This window comes from Mustela nivalis (assembly GCF_964662115.1).
Source record: "Mustela nivalis genome assembly, chromosome: 1".
Classification (NCBI taxonomy): domain Eukaryota; kingdom Metazoa; phylum Chordata; class Mammalia; order Carnivora; family Mustelidae; genus Mustela; species Mustela nivalis.
The window spans coordinates 114,521,380-114,536,567 of record NC_139020.1 but is presented as its reverse complement, the minus strand read 5'-3'; the positions used below and the strand labels follow the sequence as shown (position 1 = coordinate 114,536,567).

The 15,188-nt window shown below is 37.1% G+C and overlaps 1 protein-coding gene and 1 pseudogene across 23 annotated transcripts in view; both read right to left on the bottom strand.

Annotated features, from left to right (window-relative positions):
* The window catches only part of DLG1 (discs large MAGUK scaffold protein 1), a 261,449-nt gene that overhangs the window by 50,394 nt on the left and 195,867 nt on the right, over positions 1-15,188 (bottom strand). For all 22 annotated transcript variants that reach the window (XM_082699240.1, XM_082699246.1, XM_082699255.1 and 19 more), the window contains one exon: positions 10,964-11,066. In XM_082699240.1, coding sequence (XP_082555366.1) covers positions 10,964-11,066 — 103 coding nt within the window. The remainder of the gene's footprint in view (positions 1-10,963; positions 11,067-15,188) is intronic.
* On the bottom strand, positions 11,354-12,191 carry LOC309868515 (large ribosomal subunit protein uL23 pseudogene; annotated as a pseudogene). Its single transcript has one exon. The product of its transcript is annotated as a large ribosomal subunit protein uL23 pseudogene (transcript).

Here is a 15,188-nt window from a genome sequence, read left to right as displayed (position 1 = left end):
CACACTGCTATTGGGCCCAGGCTTTCTTAGTGGACAGAGCTAGAGAACTTTGTGCATGCACACACACAGACACTATATGTTAAATAGACACATATTTATATTTTATATAAATTGAAAACCTATGTTTATACAAATTTTTCTAATTCTAATCTTACAGGTTTTTATTTTAGATTTTTCCCTTTCCATATTTACCCCTTCTCTAAAAATGAAAATTATAGATAATATTACTTTTAGCATATATGTATTCATTGGATCAGTCTCTCTGTAGGTAAGGAGTCTTCTGTCTTTACTACCAACCACTTCTTTGACTAACTCTAACCAGTCCCGTGTTACCGCCTCCCTCTGCTCTTTGTTAAACTTAATTTTTTTTTTAAAGATTTTTATTTATTTATTTGACAGACAGAGATCACAAGCAGGCAGAGAGGCAGGCAGAGAGAGAGAGAGGAGGAAGCAGGCTCCCTGTTGGCAGAGAGTCTGATGCGGGGCTCGATCCCAGGACCCTGAGATCATGACCCTAGCCGAAAGCAGAGGCTTTAACCCACTGAGCCACCCAGGCGCCCCTGTTAAACTTAATTTTTTAAAATACATTTTTTCTGGGCACCTGGGTGGCTCAGTGGGTTAAAGCCTCTGCTTTCGGCTAGGGTCATGATCTCAGGGTCCTGGGATTGAGGCCCACATCAGGCTCTCTGCTCAGCAGGAAGCCTGCTTCCTCCTCTATCTCTGCCTGCCTCTCTACCTACTTGTAATCTCTGTCTGTCAAATAAATAAATAAAAAATCTTAAAAAAAATACATTTTTTCTTTACATGTAAAAATTTTATGTTTTATCAACTCACTTATGCTGTTCTTTCATATACTCCATAATTATTTTATTTTATTTTTTTGATTTTATTTGTTTATTTGACGGAGATCACAAGTACACAGAGAGGCAGGCAGAGAGAGAGAGAGGGAAGCACGCTCTCTGCCAAGCAGAGAGCCTGATGCGGGACTCAATCCCAGGACCCTGAGATCATGACCTGAGCTGAAGGCAGCGGCTTAACCCACTGAGCCACCCAGGCGCCCCATAATTATTTTTTAACTTGTTTTGAAATATTAAGGTTATACTTTTCATTTATTTCATGGACACGTTTTTCTGGTATACTTTCATTATGGAGATGTTATTCTGATCCTTATTTTCATTTTTTCAAACAGTTTTCCATTGGATTCAGTACTGATCCTTTTCTGTTATTCATTTTTTTTTAAAAGATTTTATTTATTTATTTGACAGACAGAGATCACAAGTAGGCAGAGAAGCAGGCAGAGAGGGAGGGAAGCGGGTTCCTTGCTGAGCAGAGACCCTGGGATCATGGCCTGAGCAGAAGGCAGAGGCTTTAACCCACTGAGCCACCCAGGCGCCCCTCTGTTATTCATTTTTATATCGAACTAGTTTTCCTGAACTTTTATTTTTATTTTTAAATACTTTATTTGAGAAAGAGAGAGCAAGCCAGCCAGCACATCCACAAATGGAGGGGTAGGGGAGAGGAAAAGCGGACTCCCCACTGAGCAGGGAGCCCAACATGGGATGGGGCATGATCCCAAGACCCTGAGATCATGACCTGAGCTGAAGGCACATGCTTAACTGATTGAGCCACCCAGGCTTCCCAGTTTTCCTGAACTTTTAGATAAGACTATTTGGGTTAGGCTAGTTTTTCTATCTTCACAGCTCTGGAGCTCCCTCTTTTGTTGTTTCTGACAAATGTTCAAAGATATGATTATCTCATACACTGCAAGGCTTCCTGTTGCTGTACTTTCCCCCTACTTGTCCGTACCTTCTATTTCCTTTGGCCCTACTATCCCTCTCCTGCTCAAGTTGGATTTTATTCTCAGTTTTCTCTTGGTGTGGGGCTTCAAACTGAAAACGGAGCTATCACTTTAAATGTGTCAGAAGGCGCATCTCCCTTATACCTTACTGTAGATCCCCTACACTTAAAATGTAGATTGTGCAAAAACCCTTATAGTTATAGGTGCTGTTCTCAAATTGGGCACTGCATTTTCTAGTGAGTACTGATTGGCTTTTGGGCTTCTTATGCTGCTTTTCCTTGTACAGATGCTGGTATTAAAGGGTCTCATAGCTATTGATAACTTGTTTATACTTGCTTTATTTTGGGATTCATGGGATATTTTTTCATCTAGTTTTGTTAAAGATCTTTTAAATAAATCTTGGTTTTGCTATCCAGCTTTTTTTCCCTAATAATGGGGATGGCGGACTTCTGGGCGATTAACTTGAAGTCTACTATCTTATTTTTAATTTTCCATGTGTCCCACTGCTCTATCAATCCATTATTTTAGTGGTTATACCAGAAAATTATTAGGAAATGATAAGTTTTCAATATTTACTGCTTTAGTTTTTAATATTTAAATCTCTTAAATGTATTTGTACATTTACTTATTCATTTATTTTAAAGATTTTTTAAGTAATCGCTGCACCCAATGTGGGACTTGAACTTATAACCCCAAGATCAAGTCATGGGCTCTTCTAACTGAGCCTGCCAGATGCCCCACAATTTTTTTTTTTAAAGATTTTGTTTATTTATTCGACAGGGAGAGAGAGAGATCTCAAGTAGGCATAGAGACAGGCAGAGAGAGAGGAGGAAGCAGGCTCTCTGTTGAGCAGAGATCCCAATGTGAGGCTCAATCCCAGGACCCTGAGATCATGACCTGAGCTGAAGGCAGAGGCTTAACCCACTGAGCTACCCAGGCGCCCCCACAATTTTATTTTTAATAATGACTATTTAACAACTACTTCACAAAATTCCGGAAAATTCGACAATTTGGCTCTTATAAGCCATTATATCACAGCTCTGATACAAAAGTGATGTCTGTGCTTCCTTACTGCCTTAACAGCTCTGTGATGCCCTTAATAAAATGCTCATTATATTTCATGTAGCATTATTAGTGGTTTGCAGTGAATTTGCCAGTTGAATTAAGGAAGCCTTAGTGACTTAAAAATTCTACATTTCAGGGGACACCTGGGACACTCAGTGGGTTAAAGCCTCTGCCTTCAGCTCAGGTCATGATCCCAGTGTCCTGGGATTGAGTCCTACATCGGGCTCTCTGCTCAGCAGGGAGCCTGCTTCCTCCTCTCTCTCTCTCTCTCTCTCTGCCTGCCTCTCTGCCTACTTGTGACCTCTGTCAAACAAATAAATAAAATCTTAAAAAAAATTCTACATTTCAGAAATTTAAAATCCTTCTGTAAAAAAACCCATATTTTTATCACATTACTTTTTTTTTTTTTAAAGATTTTATTTATTTGCCAGAGAGAGAGAGTATACACAAGCAGCCACTGAGGCAGGCAGAGGCAGTGAGAGAAGCAGGCTCCCTGCCGAGCAAGGAGCCCGATTCGGAACTTGATCCCAGGACCCCAGGATCATGACCCAAGCCGAAGGCAGCGGCTTAACCAACTGAGCCACCCAGGCGTCCCTATCACATTACTTTTTATAGTAAAGAAGAATACTCTTTCCTAAGTTACTACAAGTAGCAATTAAGGTCTCTTCGACCTTAAAAAATACTAGAGAGCTAAGTCAATTCCTACTAATTTTTTTAATTTATGCGTCACTGTGTTTACTCAGATTTTCATATTTATAGTCTTTACTTAATATTTACAATTCCTCCTAACCATCTGTCTGTTCAGAACATACTTCAACACTTTCCTCAAATTTACTTTTCCTTTAAACTTCCATTTCATTTATGTAGCTAAGATTCCTCACTTTCCTGTCCAATCAATTCATACTTTTAGCTCTATCAATTTCTACTGTATACCCATCCTGTATACCATTTTCTTAGATTTTATTTTGGGGGGAGAGTTTAATTTCTTTATTCATTTAAGTTATTTATATCCCTCTCCTAAAAATCGTATCACAACTCATTCCAGGAAAGCTACACTGGGAGAAAACAGAAATGTTACACAGAAAGTTTTCTCCATTGAGTACTTCAGAAAGCTTCAAACTTGTCATGAAATACATTCAGGGAGTCTCTGAACTTCTGGCCATAAATTAAATAATATGTGTATGCTTCTAAGAGGAGAGAAAATGTTTAACGGCTTATTTTCTGCATTTGATTCCCCTTTTCAACTTCTAGTCTTTGTTTTGACTCTGCTAGAAGTGAAAAGACGAAGAAATTACAGGAAGAGAGTGAGGATAAATTGTATCTCCCCCATTCTCTTTAAATTTGCAATCCCAACTGTGAAGAAAAAAAACTTATTTACACTCTATAATGAAATACATTAATTAAATGCTGAACTTAACATCTGAGAGCAAGAGCTCCCAGAGAACAGATACAACTGGTTTAAAGGAGAAAACGAAGGCAGGCTGGTTAGGTAGTAGCTAAGTAGAAAGACACAAAAGAAAAGTAACAGACTAAAACAAAATTTAATTAGGAACCAGCCAGAGAAAATCAGTATAAGAGATGACAAATGCTTGCTTACAAAGAAGCGCCACTGGTCCAATACAACCCCTCCATTTAGTCTGTACTTCTCTCTTTGGTTGTCACCAGGAAGAAATAATGCAAGTAAAATGAGGAGATGGGAGTTAAAACTCTACCTCTGCAAATGAGATTTAAATTAAGGCTTTGGAATTCAGACAAATTAAGTTGCTCTGATCAAACTCTCACTTTTCTCGATTCTAGTTTAGTCACTTAAAAATTAGGAATAATATCAACTTCAAGGAATTTTTTTCTCCTGGAAAAAAAGTTCAAAATTTAAGACAACCAATGGGAAAGAGAATGTAAGTTTCACGTTAAGTTTAATTCTTTTTCTTTTATCTCTTTATCCTTTATAATATCACTGCAATATAATCAATATTTTTTGAACCAAAAATTTAGATTTAAGGTCTGAAAGCTGACATAGTGTACCTGAGGAACAAGGAGATAACTATCTGAAGTTAGGGCTTTTTAGGGTGTGGGGACCCACTTGGACCCCAGAGTTGTCATAAAGATTATTTTAAACTGAAGACGCTGGAGATTGAACGAAGGCAGAAAAAAAAGCCTCTGGAGAGCTTCCCTTATCTGACCAAAATAAATGTGGCTATCATAAATTCCCTCTCCTGGGGGTATTTGAGAAGGAAAGACTACTCTTATTTATATAGACACATTATTAGAAACTTTCTCCTAAAAACCCATGTTCTTCCTAAAGAAACGTATTTGTTTTTCCCACAGGTTTTTCTCTCAATTCTTTTTTCCATACTAAGTTAGGTATATAAGCAATTAATAAGCCCTACTTCTTTTGCTGGCTCCTCACAGGCGTATAAAATAAATGCTTCCCTCATGTGAATTGGTCTTTTGTCTGTTTCAGTTGCAAGCCCTAGCAACTGAAACGAAAAGGTTAGAGAGAAAGTTTTTCCTCCTCTACAAAGTGGCTAGAAGAAATCTTAACCACTTAATTAGCTGTATAACTGGCAAATTACTTAAACTTTTTGTGCCTTTGTTTACTCGCCTGTAATGTGAAATGGAGATAATAGTGCCTACCTTACAGGTTTTATGATTATTAAAAGAGTTAATAAATGTAACATGGTTAGTACCATATCTGGCACATAATTTTTCTATTATATTCTATTATCTAATCCACAGGAAGATCTTGAACTACATAGATCAGGAACTATTTGTCAAAATTTCGTAACTTCTGAATATGGAGTCAAAAACTAGCACAGTAATTCCAGTGCCCATGTTTGATTAGAGCTACAGATCCTGAAAGACAAAAACTTACTTCTATCAAAAGCTTACCTCTTTGCTCTTTGTATGAACACATATATGTCAGATTATCAATGAAGCAGAGAATCCCAAGGGATTCATCATTAGTAAAGTGAAGATACTAACTGCAGAGAGATGACTGATTAGTAGAGTGTCAGGTGACTCCTTTTATATTACTGATAGTAATATAGTAGTATATTCTTCCTCTCACTGAGAAAGAAAATGGCTCTCACAGCAATTATACACTGATGATGTAGAATATACATTAAAAAAATGCTGTACAACAAAAATACATTTGTTAAAAATATATTATTTATATTAAAATGAAACAAAGCTATAGCATCACTGCCTTATAAATAAACAATGTAAGCAATACAGCAAGGAGGACACGTGTTTTCAAAGTACCCAAACTCTTCTATTTTTGGCCTTTTTTCTTTCTTTTTTTTAACCTGTGATGTCATTTCTTCTCTCTGCCCATCTGAATCCTATCCATTCTTTAGGTTTCCAATTAAGCCCCAATCCTACTCTATGGTATCTTTTCTCATGCCAGGCAACATGAGGTACTTTCTTTGAATTCCTAACCTTAGGAAAGGCTGTCTTCTGTGCTCTATTGGTACTTACCATGTTTTTATTAGGCAACAGTACCATAGCTATGGTAAAAGAATACAGTAAACATCAACACTGCCAGACTAAGCACTCATTAAAATATTCCCAGTGAAAAGTATCTAGATTTTGAAGGTAACAGATTAGGGACTGAATCCTAGCTATTATTAGCTTTGTCATCTGAGTTTATCTCATCATCTGTATGTTTTCATAAGGCTCTACCGCAAGGTTTAAATAAATAATAAACAAACATGCACCTAAATAAACATCTAGTTATAAACTGTGTTAAATGTTATAAAGAAAAAATATCACAGTGCTATCAGAAACGGAATCACAAGAAAGAGCCAGCAATAAAAGAAGAGGGAAAAAGAACACTCTAAGAAAGTACAGGATGATCAGAGAATGAGGATAGTATATGATGCAATAAAAAGGTCTGAAAGAACATCTGTATGGTTAGAGCTTAAGGAACAAAGGACAAGATGGGATAGAGAGGGAGACATACCATAAGAGACTCTTAATCTCCCGAAACAAACTGAGGTTTGCTTGGGGGGTGGGGTAGGGATAGGGTGGCTAGGTTAGGGACATTGGGGAGGGTATGTGCTATGCTGAGTGCTGTGAAATGTGTAAGCTGATGATTCACAGACCTGTAACCCCCTGGGGCAAATAATACATTATATGTTAATTAAAAAAAAAAAAGGAGCAAAGGAAAGGAGAAGGAGGGCATGCAGTGATCATGTGTATTGTGCTGTGCTCAATCACACAAGGCCTTTCCTTCCAGGTCCTATTAAAGGATTTAGATTTTATTCACAGGTTAATGAAAAATGTTTTAAATGAGAAATAACACAATGCAATCTTTGTATTTAAAAAGATCACTTTGCTTGATGAACAGAGAATGAATTGGAGAAAATCAAGAACAAAATAACTTGTTAGAGGCTATTAGAATAGGTAAGAGATGATGGTGGTTTTGGTTAGGGAAGTATCTGGTGACAAAGAGACTGAGAAAGGGGCTCTGCAGCTTCTGGCTTAAGAATCAATGGAGATACCATGTACTGAAATGGTAAAATAACTGTTTCAGGAATGCACAACTACAAACACTATGGGGAAATACAGTTGGCGACATCAAATAAGATACATCATAAGGGGACGCCTGGGTGGCTCAGTTGGTTAAGCAGCTGCCTTCGGCTCAGGTCATGATCCCAGCGTCCTGGGATCGAGTCCCACATTGGGCTCCTTGCTCGGCAGGGAGCCTGCTTCTCCCTCTGCCTCTGCCTGCCATTCTGTCTGCCTATGCTCGCTCTCTTTCCCTCTCTCTGACAAATAAATAAAATCTTAAAAAAAAAAAAAAAAAAAAAAAGATACATCATAAGGGGCGCCTGGTTGGCTCAGTGGTTAAGCCTCTGCCTTCAGCTCAGGTCATGATCCCAGGGTCCTGGGATCGAGCCCCACATAGGGCTCTCTGCTCAGCAGGGAGCCTGCCTCCCCCCCCTCTCTGCCTACTTGTGATCTCCTTTTGTCAAAAAAAAAAAAAAAAAAAGAAGATACATAAGTCTGGTGCTCACAAGATGTTTAGAAAAAAACATATCTGTAAGAATAATCTACATAAGGGTCTAACCTGGAAACAGAAATTATTAAACAGTAGCTACCTGAATAATCAAAGTAGAATGCAAAAATGGCTCCCTCAAGAGAACAGTTTAAATTTTGAATACAGCTAAAGAAAAAGTATCGATCACAAAGGTTCTTATGAAGTACAGAAACCTCAAAAAAGAACAAAAGAAAACAAAAACAGTTACAGGCACAGAAAGAGACAATCTGAAAGGAAGATTCTTGGGCCCATTCAATAACTATCATAGGAAAACAGTAGCCTACCCTTTCCAACCATCAGTGGCAAGAATATCTAGTGCTTATAGAGGTAAATGAGGCTTAGTTAAAAAGCTGCTAAATATAAAAAATGGCTAAGTTAACTAACCCTGTTCTGGTCTATGCTTACCAAGCATTAGAGTAGTTCTTCCTATCACCATTTTAAACTCCTTATTAAATATAACCAGTATTTTTACCTGGGTTTCTTGGCAAACATTAACTAGAGTATGTCTGAATTCTGATGATTTGAGTCAATTTCCTATCATGTGCTCTTTTTTTAAGAGAAAGATTCACTTCTTTTTAATTCAGTAAAGTCTGCTTCAATGCATAATTTCAAACATTTATTCTCTTCTTAAAAAAATTTTTTTTAGAAAGTCTAATTGTATATATTGCATATACATACTTGCCTGTCCTTCATTGCTAGTATTTTCTGTTTTAAAATTCTCATTTGTTTCATTTTATGTTTCCTCTTCTATCCTCTATGTCCTCTTTGATTTTTCTGCAGTATCTCTTTTGTCTTTGTGTTCAATTTGAGAAATTGCTTTTTCTTTCCTGGGTTCTGCTATCTCAAAATCAATCTCCTGGTTGTGAAGCCATTTTTTTCTGTACAGTTCTTACACTTCTATTTAGTGATCTTCTTTCAAAGAATTGAATGTATTAGTTGCCAAAAATATGAAGATCAAATTTTCATCTCATCTATGCCAATGTTTATGTGTGTGTGGGTATGTGACTTTTATCTGTTGCTAAGCTCTGTTGTTTGTTTCCACTTCTTCTTCTTATCTTTGTATGATTGCCAGAACAGTTACTTTTTAACTACTTATTACCAAATGAGTTGGATTTTGCAGGACAAGCTATTTGGCTGAATCAGAAAGTTAAGGGGTGGAGGAGGAATGGAAGCATACTATCTTCATGGCCTTTGAAACCAAAGGACTGTCACTGTATGTGATGCTATCAAGACAGATTCCTTCACCCAAATACAACCTCTCTACTTCTTTAAACCAAACCACATCAAGGAGGGCTTCTTTAAGCATGTTCACTACAATTCCTGTTTTTATACCTCAAAAAAGAAGCTCCTCACCTTTAGAAAGAATTATTTTCTGTCATATTCTAAGTTCTGCCACCACTGAGAATTCTCAACATTCCATGTTTTTAACTCTTCCCTCTCTCTGTGTGGCTTCTACCAGACCTCAAAGCTGCATAAGTAAGCCTTTGCCTATATGTTTTGTTGTCCAGGTCTTCAATCTGTCATCTTAGTTTTGCTTAATGTGAGGTGGAGTTCTGTTGGTAGAAGTGCATGTATGTTTTAGTTTCCTTGTTGCTTTTGCATGTTTTCTGGGAGAGGTCAGATGCCTTATCTTTAATCATACCTAAATAGTCTATATTTCTTATGCATGTATATAAATGAGAACCCTTCTATAATACTAAGAAGCCAGTATCTCAGTAAATATTGATAACTTGGCTTCCATATAGCATACCTATGGGGCGAGAATGTGTTGCCTAGAAGATAATAGTGTATGTGCCCCACTGGAGATTTTGTTTCTCACTGAATTAACAAATTGGCATTCTGATTTCATATATTAGTTTCTATTTGTTTGGTTAATGTAAATTTATTTGGAACAGATTTACCTCTGTTCAGTTAATGGACCTGAAGTGCTGAGGTTTACAACTGTTCATATTATTGGGGGGCACCTGGGTAACTCAGTTGGTTAAGCAACTGTTTTCGGCTCAAGTCATGATCTAGAGTCCCAAGATTAAGTCCCACATCAGGCTCCCTGGTCGGCAGGGAGTCTGCTTCTCCCTCTGACCTTCTCCCCTCTCATGCTTTCTCTCTCAAATAAATAAAGTCTTAAAAAAAAAAAAAACAACAACAACCCAACTGTACATATTATGAAATAGCAAGGAAAGCCCTACATGCTACTTTGATTAGCTAAAAAAATTTATTAGGTTTTGTTGCAAAAATAACTTTGAATCTAAGAAAAAAATAATAAATTTAACAGTTACTAAATTAGAAATTGTTTCACTGACTCATTTATTAGCACATCATTCTTTACTTTTTCACCTTGTTGTTTATGAACACTAGCCAGTATATTATGTATTCTTCTGAGTGTTTAAGCTTTTTAAATTCCACTGAGGTTTTATTGGAGAAGTGGTTATGTTGATGTACACCACTAGAGCTTTACATATGCCTAAATACGGCATGACCTTAAATTTTCCATTACCACCTTCTTCCCCTAGGAACTCAGTCAGGTCATGTCCATGATACTTCACTATTTAGAAACACATTACATACCAAACTTGTTACTTTTTTCTCTTTATTTTAAACAGCAATAAAGACTATTATAAATATATCTTAAATCTTGATATTAACATACAAATTTAATTCAAAAGTTAGAAAAAACTGAGATGACCTACCTTTCTTTGGCAATGCTACTATCATTGTATATTGTTTTTATACAATCCTTTGGGATCACTAACCAAACACAATGTATGTGTTTGGTTAGAGGATAGATTTTAACCCACTGAGCCACCCAGGCGCCCCCGAGGATAGATTTTAAAAAATAAACACTTAAAAATTAATCCAAGTAACAGTGAAATACTCAAACAAATTCCTACATCCTACTGAACACATTTTGACCTGGATTGTGAAGTAGGTTCAGACTAAACAAATACTAGATTAATAAAAGAGATCAAAACAAAAACATTAAGCTTGGAAAGTTAAACATAACTAAGAGGAAGAATTCTAAAAACTGAAATAAATAATAAACACAAACAGCAAGAAATTACCTTCAGGCCGATATTGTGCAACAATCGTGACAGCCTGGCCAGCATTTTTCAAAGCAGCTGCTGCTTGCTCATGGCTGGCAGTTCTGAGGTCAACACTGTTTACCTGTAAATCAAATTGAATCTTAAATTTGAAAGAAATTATTCACACTGATTAGAAGCCATGATAGCCTTTTTGAGTAGGCACAGAAAAAAAATTACATGCAATAATTTTATCACTGAAATATCTTCTTGTTCCAATTTACTAAAGTATAGCTCACAGTAAAATAAAATATTACTTTTATTTACTTTTCATTACTATTAATGAAAGCAATTTTATTCACTAAGAATATTTTGCTTAATATCAAGTGAGCAAAACCAAAACATTTTCTTCCAGGTTTTCCAGGAGGTTGCCTACCAATCTCTTGGGAAACATATCTTAATTTGGTAACCTGAAATAACAACAAATATAATTTTGTACAGCTTATATCACTAGCAACTCAAGCAATGGGAGGGACATTAATTTTGTATGTAGCATCCTTTCAACTTCTGCCACACTTTCACTACTATTACTCATTTTAGTTCCAATTCTTTTCCCCAAACTAAGCTTCCTTTTTTTTTTTTTTTTAAATCATGAAAAAACTGTATTTAGATTTAGCCAGCAGGACTCAGTTTAGATGATCCCAATTTTGTTGGCAACATCCAAAGCATCACAGTCAGGGGCCAGCCGAACGTATGCCTTCTCTCCATCAGGCCTGATTAAGGTGTTGACCTTGGCTACATCAATGTCATAAAGCTTCTTCACAGCCTGTTTGATCTGGTGCTTGTTGGCCCTGACATTCACAATGAACACAAGTGTGTTGTTGTCTTCTATTTTCTTCATGGCTGACTCAGTAGTCGGGGAACTTGATGATGGCATAGTGATCAAGCTTGTTTCTTCTGAGGCGCTCTTTCGAGGGTATTTGGGCTGCCTTCGGATATGCAGAGTTTTGGGTGGTCGGAACGTAGGGGATGTGCGGATCTTCTTTTTTGTGTGACTGTGGACGCCTTTCAGCACCGCTTTCTTGGCTTTCAAAGCCTTTGCTTTGGCTTCGGCTTTGGGAGGGGCGGGGGCTTCCTTCTTAGCTTTCGGCGCCATCTTCTCCATTTTTTTTATTAACATATAATGTATTATTTGCCCCAGGGGTATAGGTCTATGAATCATCAGGCTTACACATTTCACAGCACTCAGCATAGCACATACCCTCCCCAATGTCCATAACTCAGCCACCCTATCCCACCCACGCCCACCCCCAACAACCCTCAGTTTGTTTTGGGAGATTAAGAGTCTCTTATGGTTTGTCTCCCTCCCCATCCCATCTTGTTTCATTTTTTCCCTCCTTACCTTCCACGTTCCCGGTCTCTCAAATTCCTCATATCAGAGAGATCATATGATAATTGTCTTTCTCTAACTGACTTATTTTGACTTAGCTTTCATTCTTTTGGAGTAATAGGAAGGCAAGTATTTAAAAGTACTAAAATAGCTCAGATTTCAAAGACTGACATTTAGACAGAGTAAATGTTACCAAATGAACAAGAGGTGTTTTGAAAACAGGGCCCTTCCTTGGGTGAAATAACTACTGATGTGATCAATTTCACTTGAAAGTAAGCAACTTCTTTCTTTCTTTCTTTTTTTAAAAAAGATTTTATTTATGGGGTACTTGGGTGGCTCCGTGGCTTAAAGCCTCTGCCTTCGGCTCAGGTCATGATCTCAGGGTCCTGGGATGGAGTCCGCATTGGGCTCTCTGCTCAGCGGGGAGCCTGCTTCCCCCCCAACCCCGCCTGCCTCTCTGCCTACCTGTGATCTCTGTTAAATAAATAAATAAAATATTTATTTATTTATCTTTATAGATTTTATTTATTTACTTGACAGAGATCACAAGTAGGCAGAGAGGCGGCAGAGAGAAAGGAAGGGAAGCAGGCTCCCTACTGAGCAGAGAGTCCGATGCAGGGCTCCATCCCAAGACCCTGGTATTATGACCTGAGCCAAAGGCAGAGGCTTTAACCCACTGAGCCATCCAGGCGCCCCAATTCTTATTTCTTAAAGGCTGCCAATACTTAGTATATACTGCAAACACACTATCTTAAGACACTGTACCTTTTCCACTATTAGCAAAACTTAAATGGACATTCATGGGAGCATTATATTTGAATAGTAATAGCTTTAAATACTTAAGTTGTTTTTTTCCCCCCCTAAAAATCAGCAGTGAATAGACTACAGTAATGCTTGAAACCTTGAACAAATATTTTTGGAAAGAACAACTGTCAAGCAATTTTTATACGAAAGTGTGTTTTGTCTCAAATCTGTGAAAGATCATATACCAATTTTGGAAAAAATGACTATGAGCCTAGAAATTCTTGGGATTTAAAAATTTATATAAAAGAACATTTTAGCCATGTAAAGACCTGATACTTGATATTATTTATAAAGGATGTCATTATGCAGCTAAGTTAAAACAAACATACTTTAAAAGCCAAGATGCCCTTCAACAGACGAATGGATAAAGAAGATATGATCCATATATACAATGAAGTATTATGCCTCCATCAGAAAGGATAAAAATCCAACTTTTGTTTCAACATGGATGGGATTGGAGGAGATTATGCTGAGTGAAATAAGTCAAGCAGAGACAGTCAATTAGCATATGGTTTCACTTACTTGTGGAGCATAAGGAATAACAAGGAGGGGAAGGAAATAACATTAGGGGAAGGAAAGCAAAAGTGAATTGGGGTAAATTGGAGGGGGAGATGAACCATGAGAGACCGTGGACTTTGAGAAACAAACTGAGGGTTTTGGAGGGAAGGGGAGAGGAGGGTTAGGCGAGCCTGGTGGTAGGTATTAAGAAGGGCATGTATTGCATGGAGCACTGGGTGTGGTGCATAAACAATGAATCTTGGAACACCAAAAAAACAAAAAACAAAAAACAAATTAAAACTGGTGCAGTGCACCTAACTAATGTACAGAATTTACTCAATTTCACCAACTGCTCCATTGATGTCATCTATAACAATTAAGCATTGTCAAAAAAAAAAAAAAACAAAAAAAAACCCAAAACAAAACAAAAGAAGGTTTTACTTATATTCCTGTTAGTTAACATACAGTGTAATGTTAGTTTCAGGAGTACAATTTAATGGTTCAATACTTCTATACAATACCCAGTACTCATCACAAGTGCCCTTCTTAATCTTCATTACCTATTTAACCCATGCCCCACCCACCTCCCTCTTGAAACCATCAGTTTGTTCTCAATAGTTAAGAGTGTTTTATGGTTTGCCTCTCTCTCTTTTCCCTCTGATCATGTTTTGTTTCTTAAATTCCACGTATTAGTGAATTCATATAGTATTTGTTTTTCTCTGACTGATTTACTATGCTTAGCATAATACTCTCTAGCTCTATGTTGTTGAAATGGCAAGAGTTCATTCTTTTTTATGGCTGAGTAATATTCCATTTGTGTGCATGTAAACACACACACACACACACACACACACACACAATACACCACATCTTTATCCATTCATCAATCAATGGGCATTTGGATTGTTTCCATATCTGGCTACTGTAGACAATGCTGTTATAAATATTGGGGTATATGTATCCCTTTGAATTAGTATTTTTGTATTCTTTAAGTAAATATCTAGTAGTTCTTGAACGAAAAATCAAGATTAAAAAAAACTTTAATCTTGGGCTCCTGGGTGGCTCAGTGGGTTGAGCCGCTGCCTTCGGCTCGGGTCATGATCTCAGGGTCCTGGGATCAAGTCACGCGTCGGGCGCTCTGCTCAGTGGGGAGCCTGCTTCCTCCTCTCTCTCTCTCTGCCTGCCTCTCTGCCTATTTGTGATGTCTCTCTGTCAAATAAATAAATAAAAAATCTTAAAAAAAAAAAACAAAAAAAACTTTAAAGAAATGTAACGCAATGTAATGTGCTTTTATTGGAGATTATTTCTAGCTGAAGGCTATAAAAAAAACTCAACACAACGCAAAAATAGTTCTAGTTTGAGCATAAAGTAAAACTAATTTCTAACTCTCTGAATAACAAATCAGGAAAGAAATTCTTAATTTCACTTTCTGGTAGTTCAGGGTTAGTATACAGAAATACAGCTATTTCTTCTATAGTGATTTTCTATCCTGCAAAGTCAATTTATTAACTCTAATAGCTTTTTTGTTGTTGTTGCTGGATTTTCTAAGATTGTCTGTATTAAGAGATCATGAAT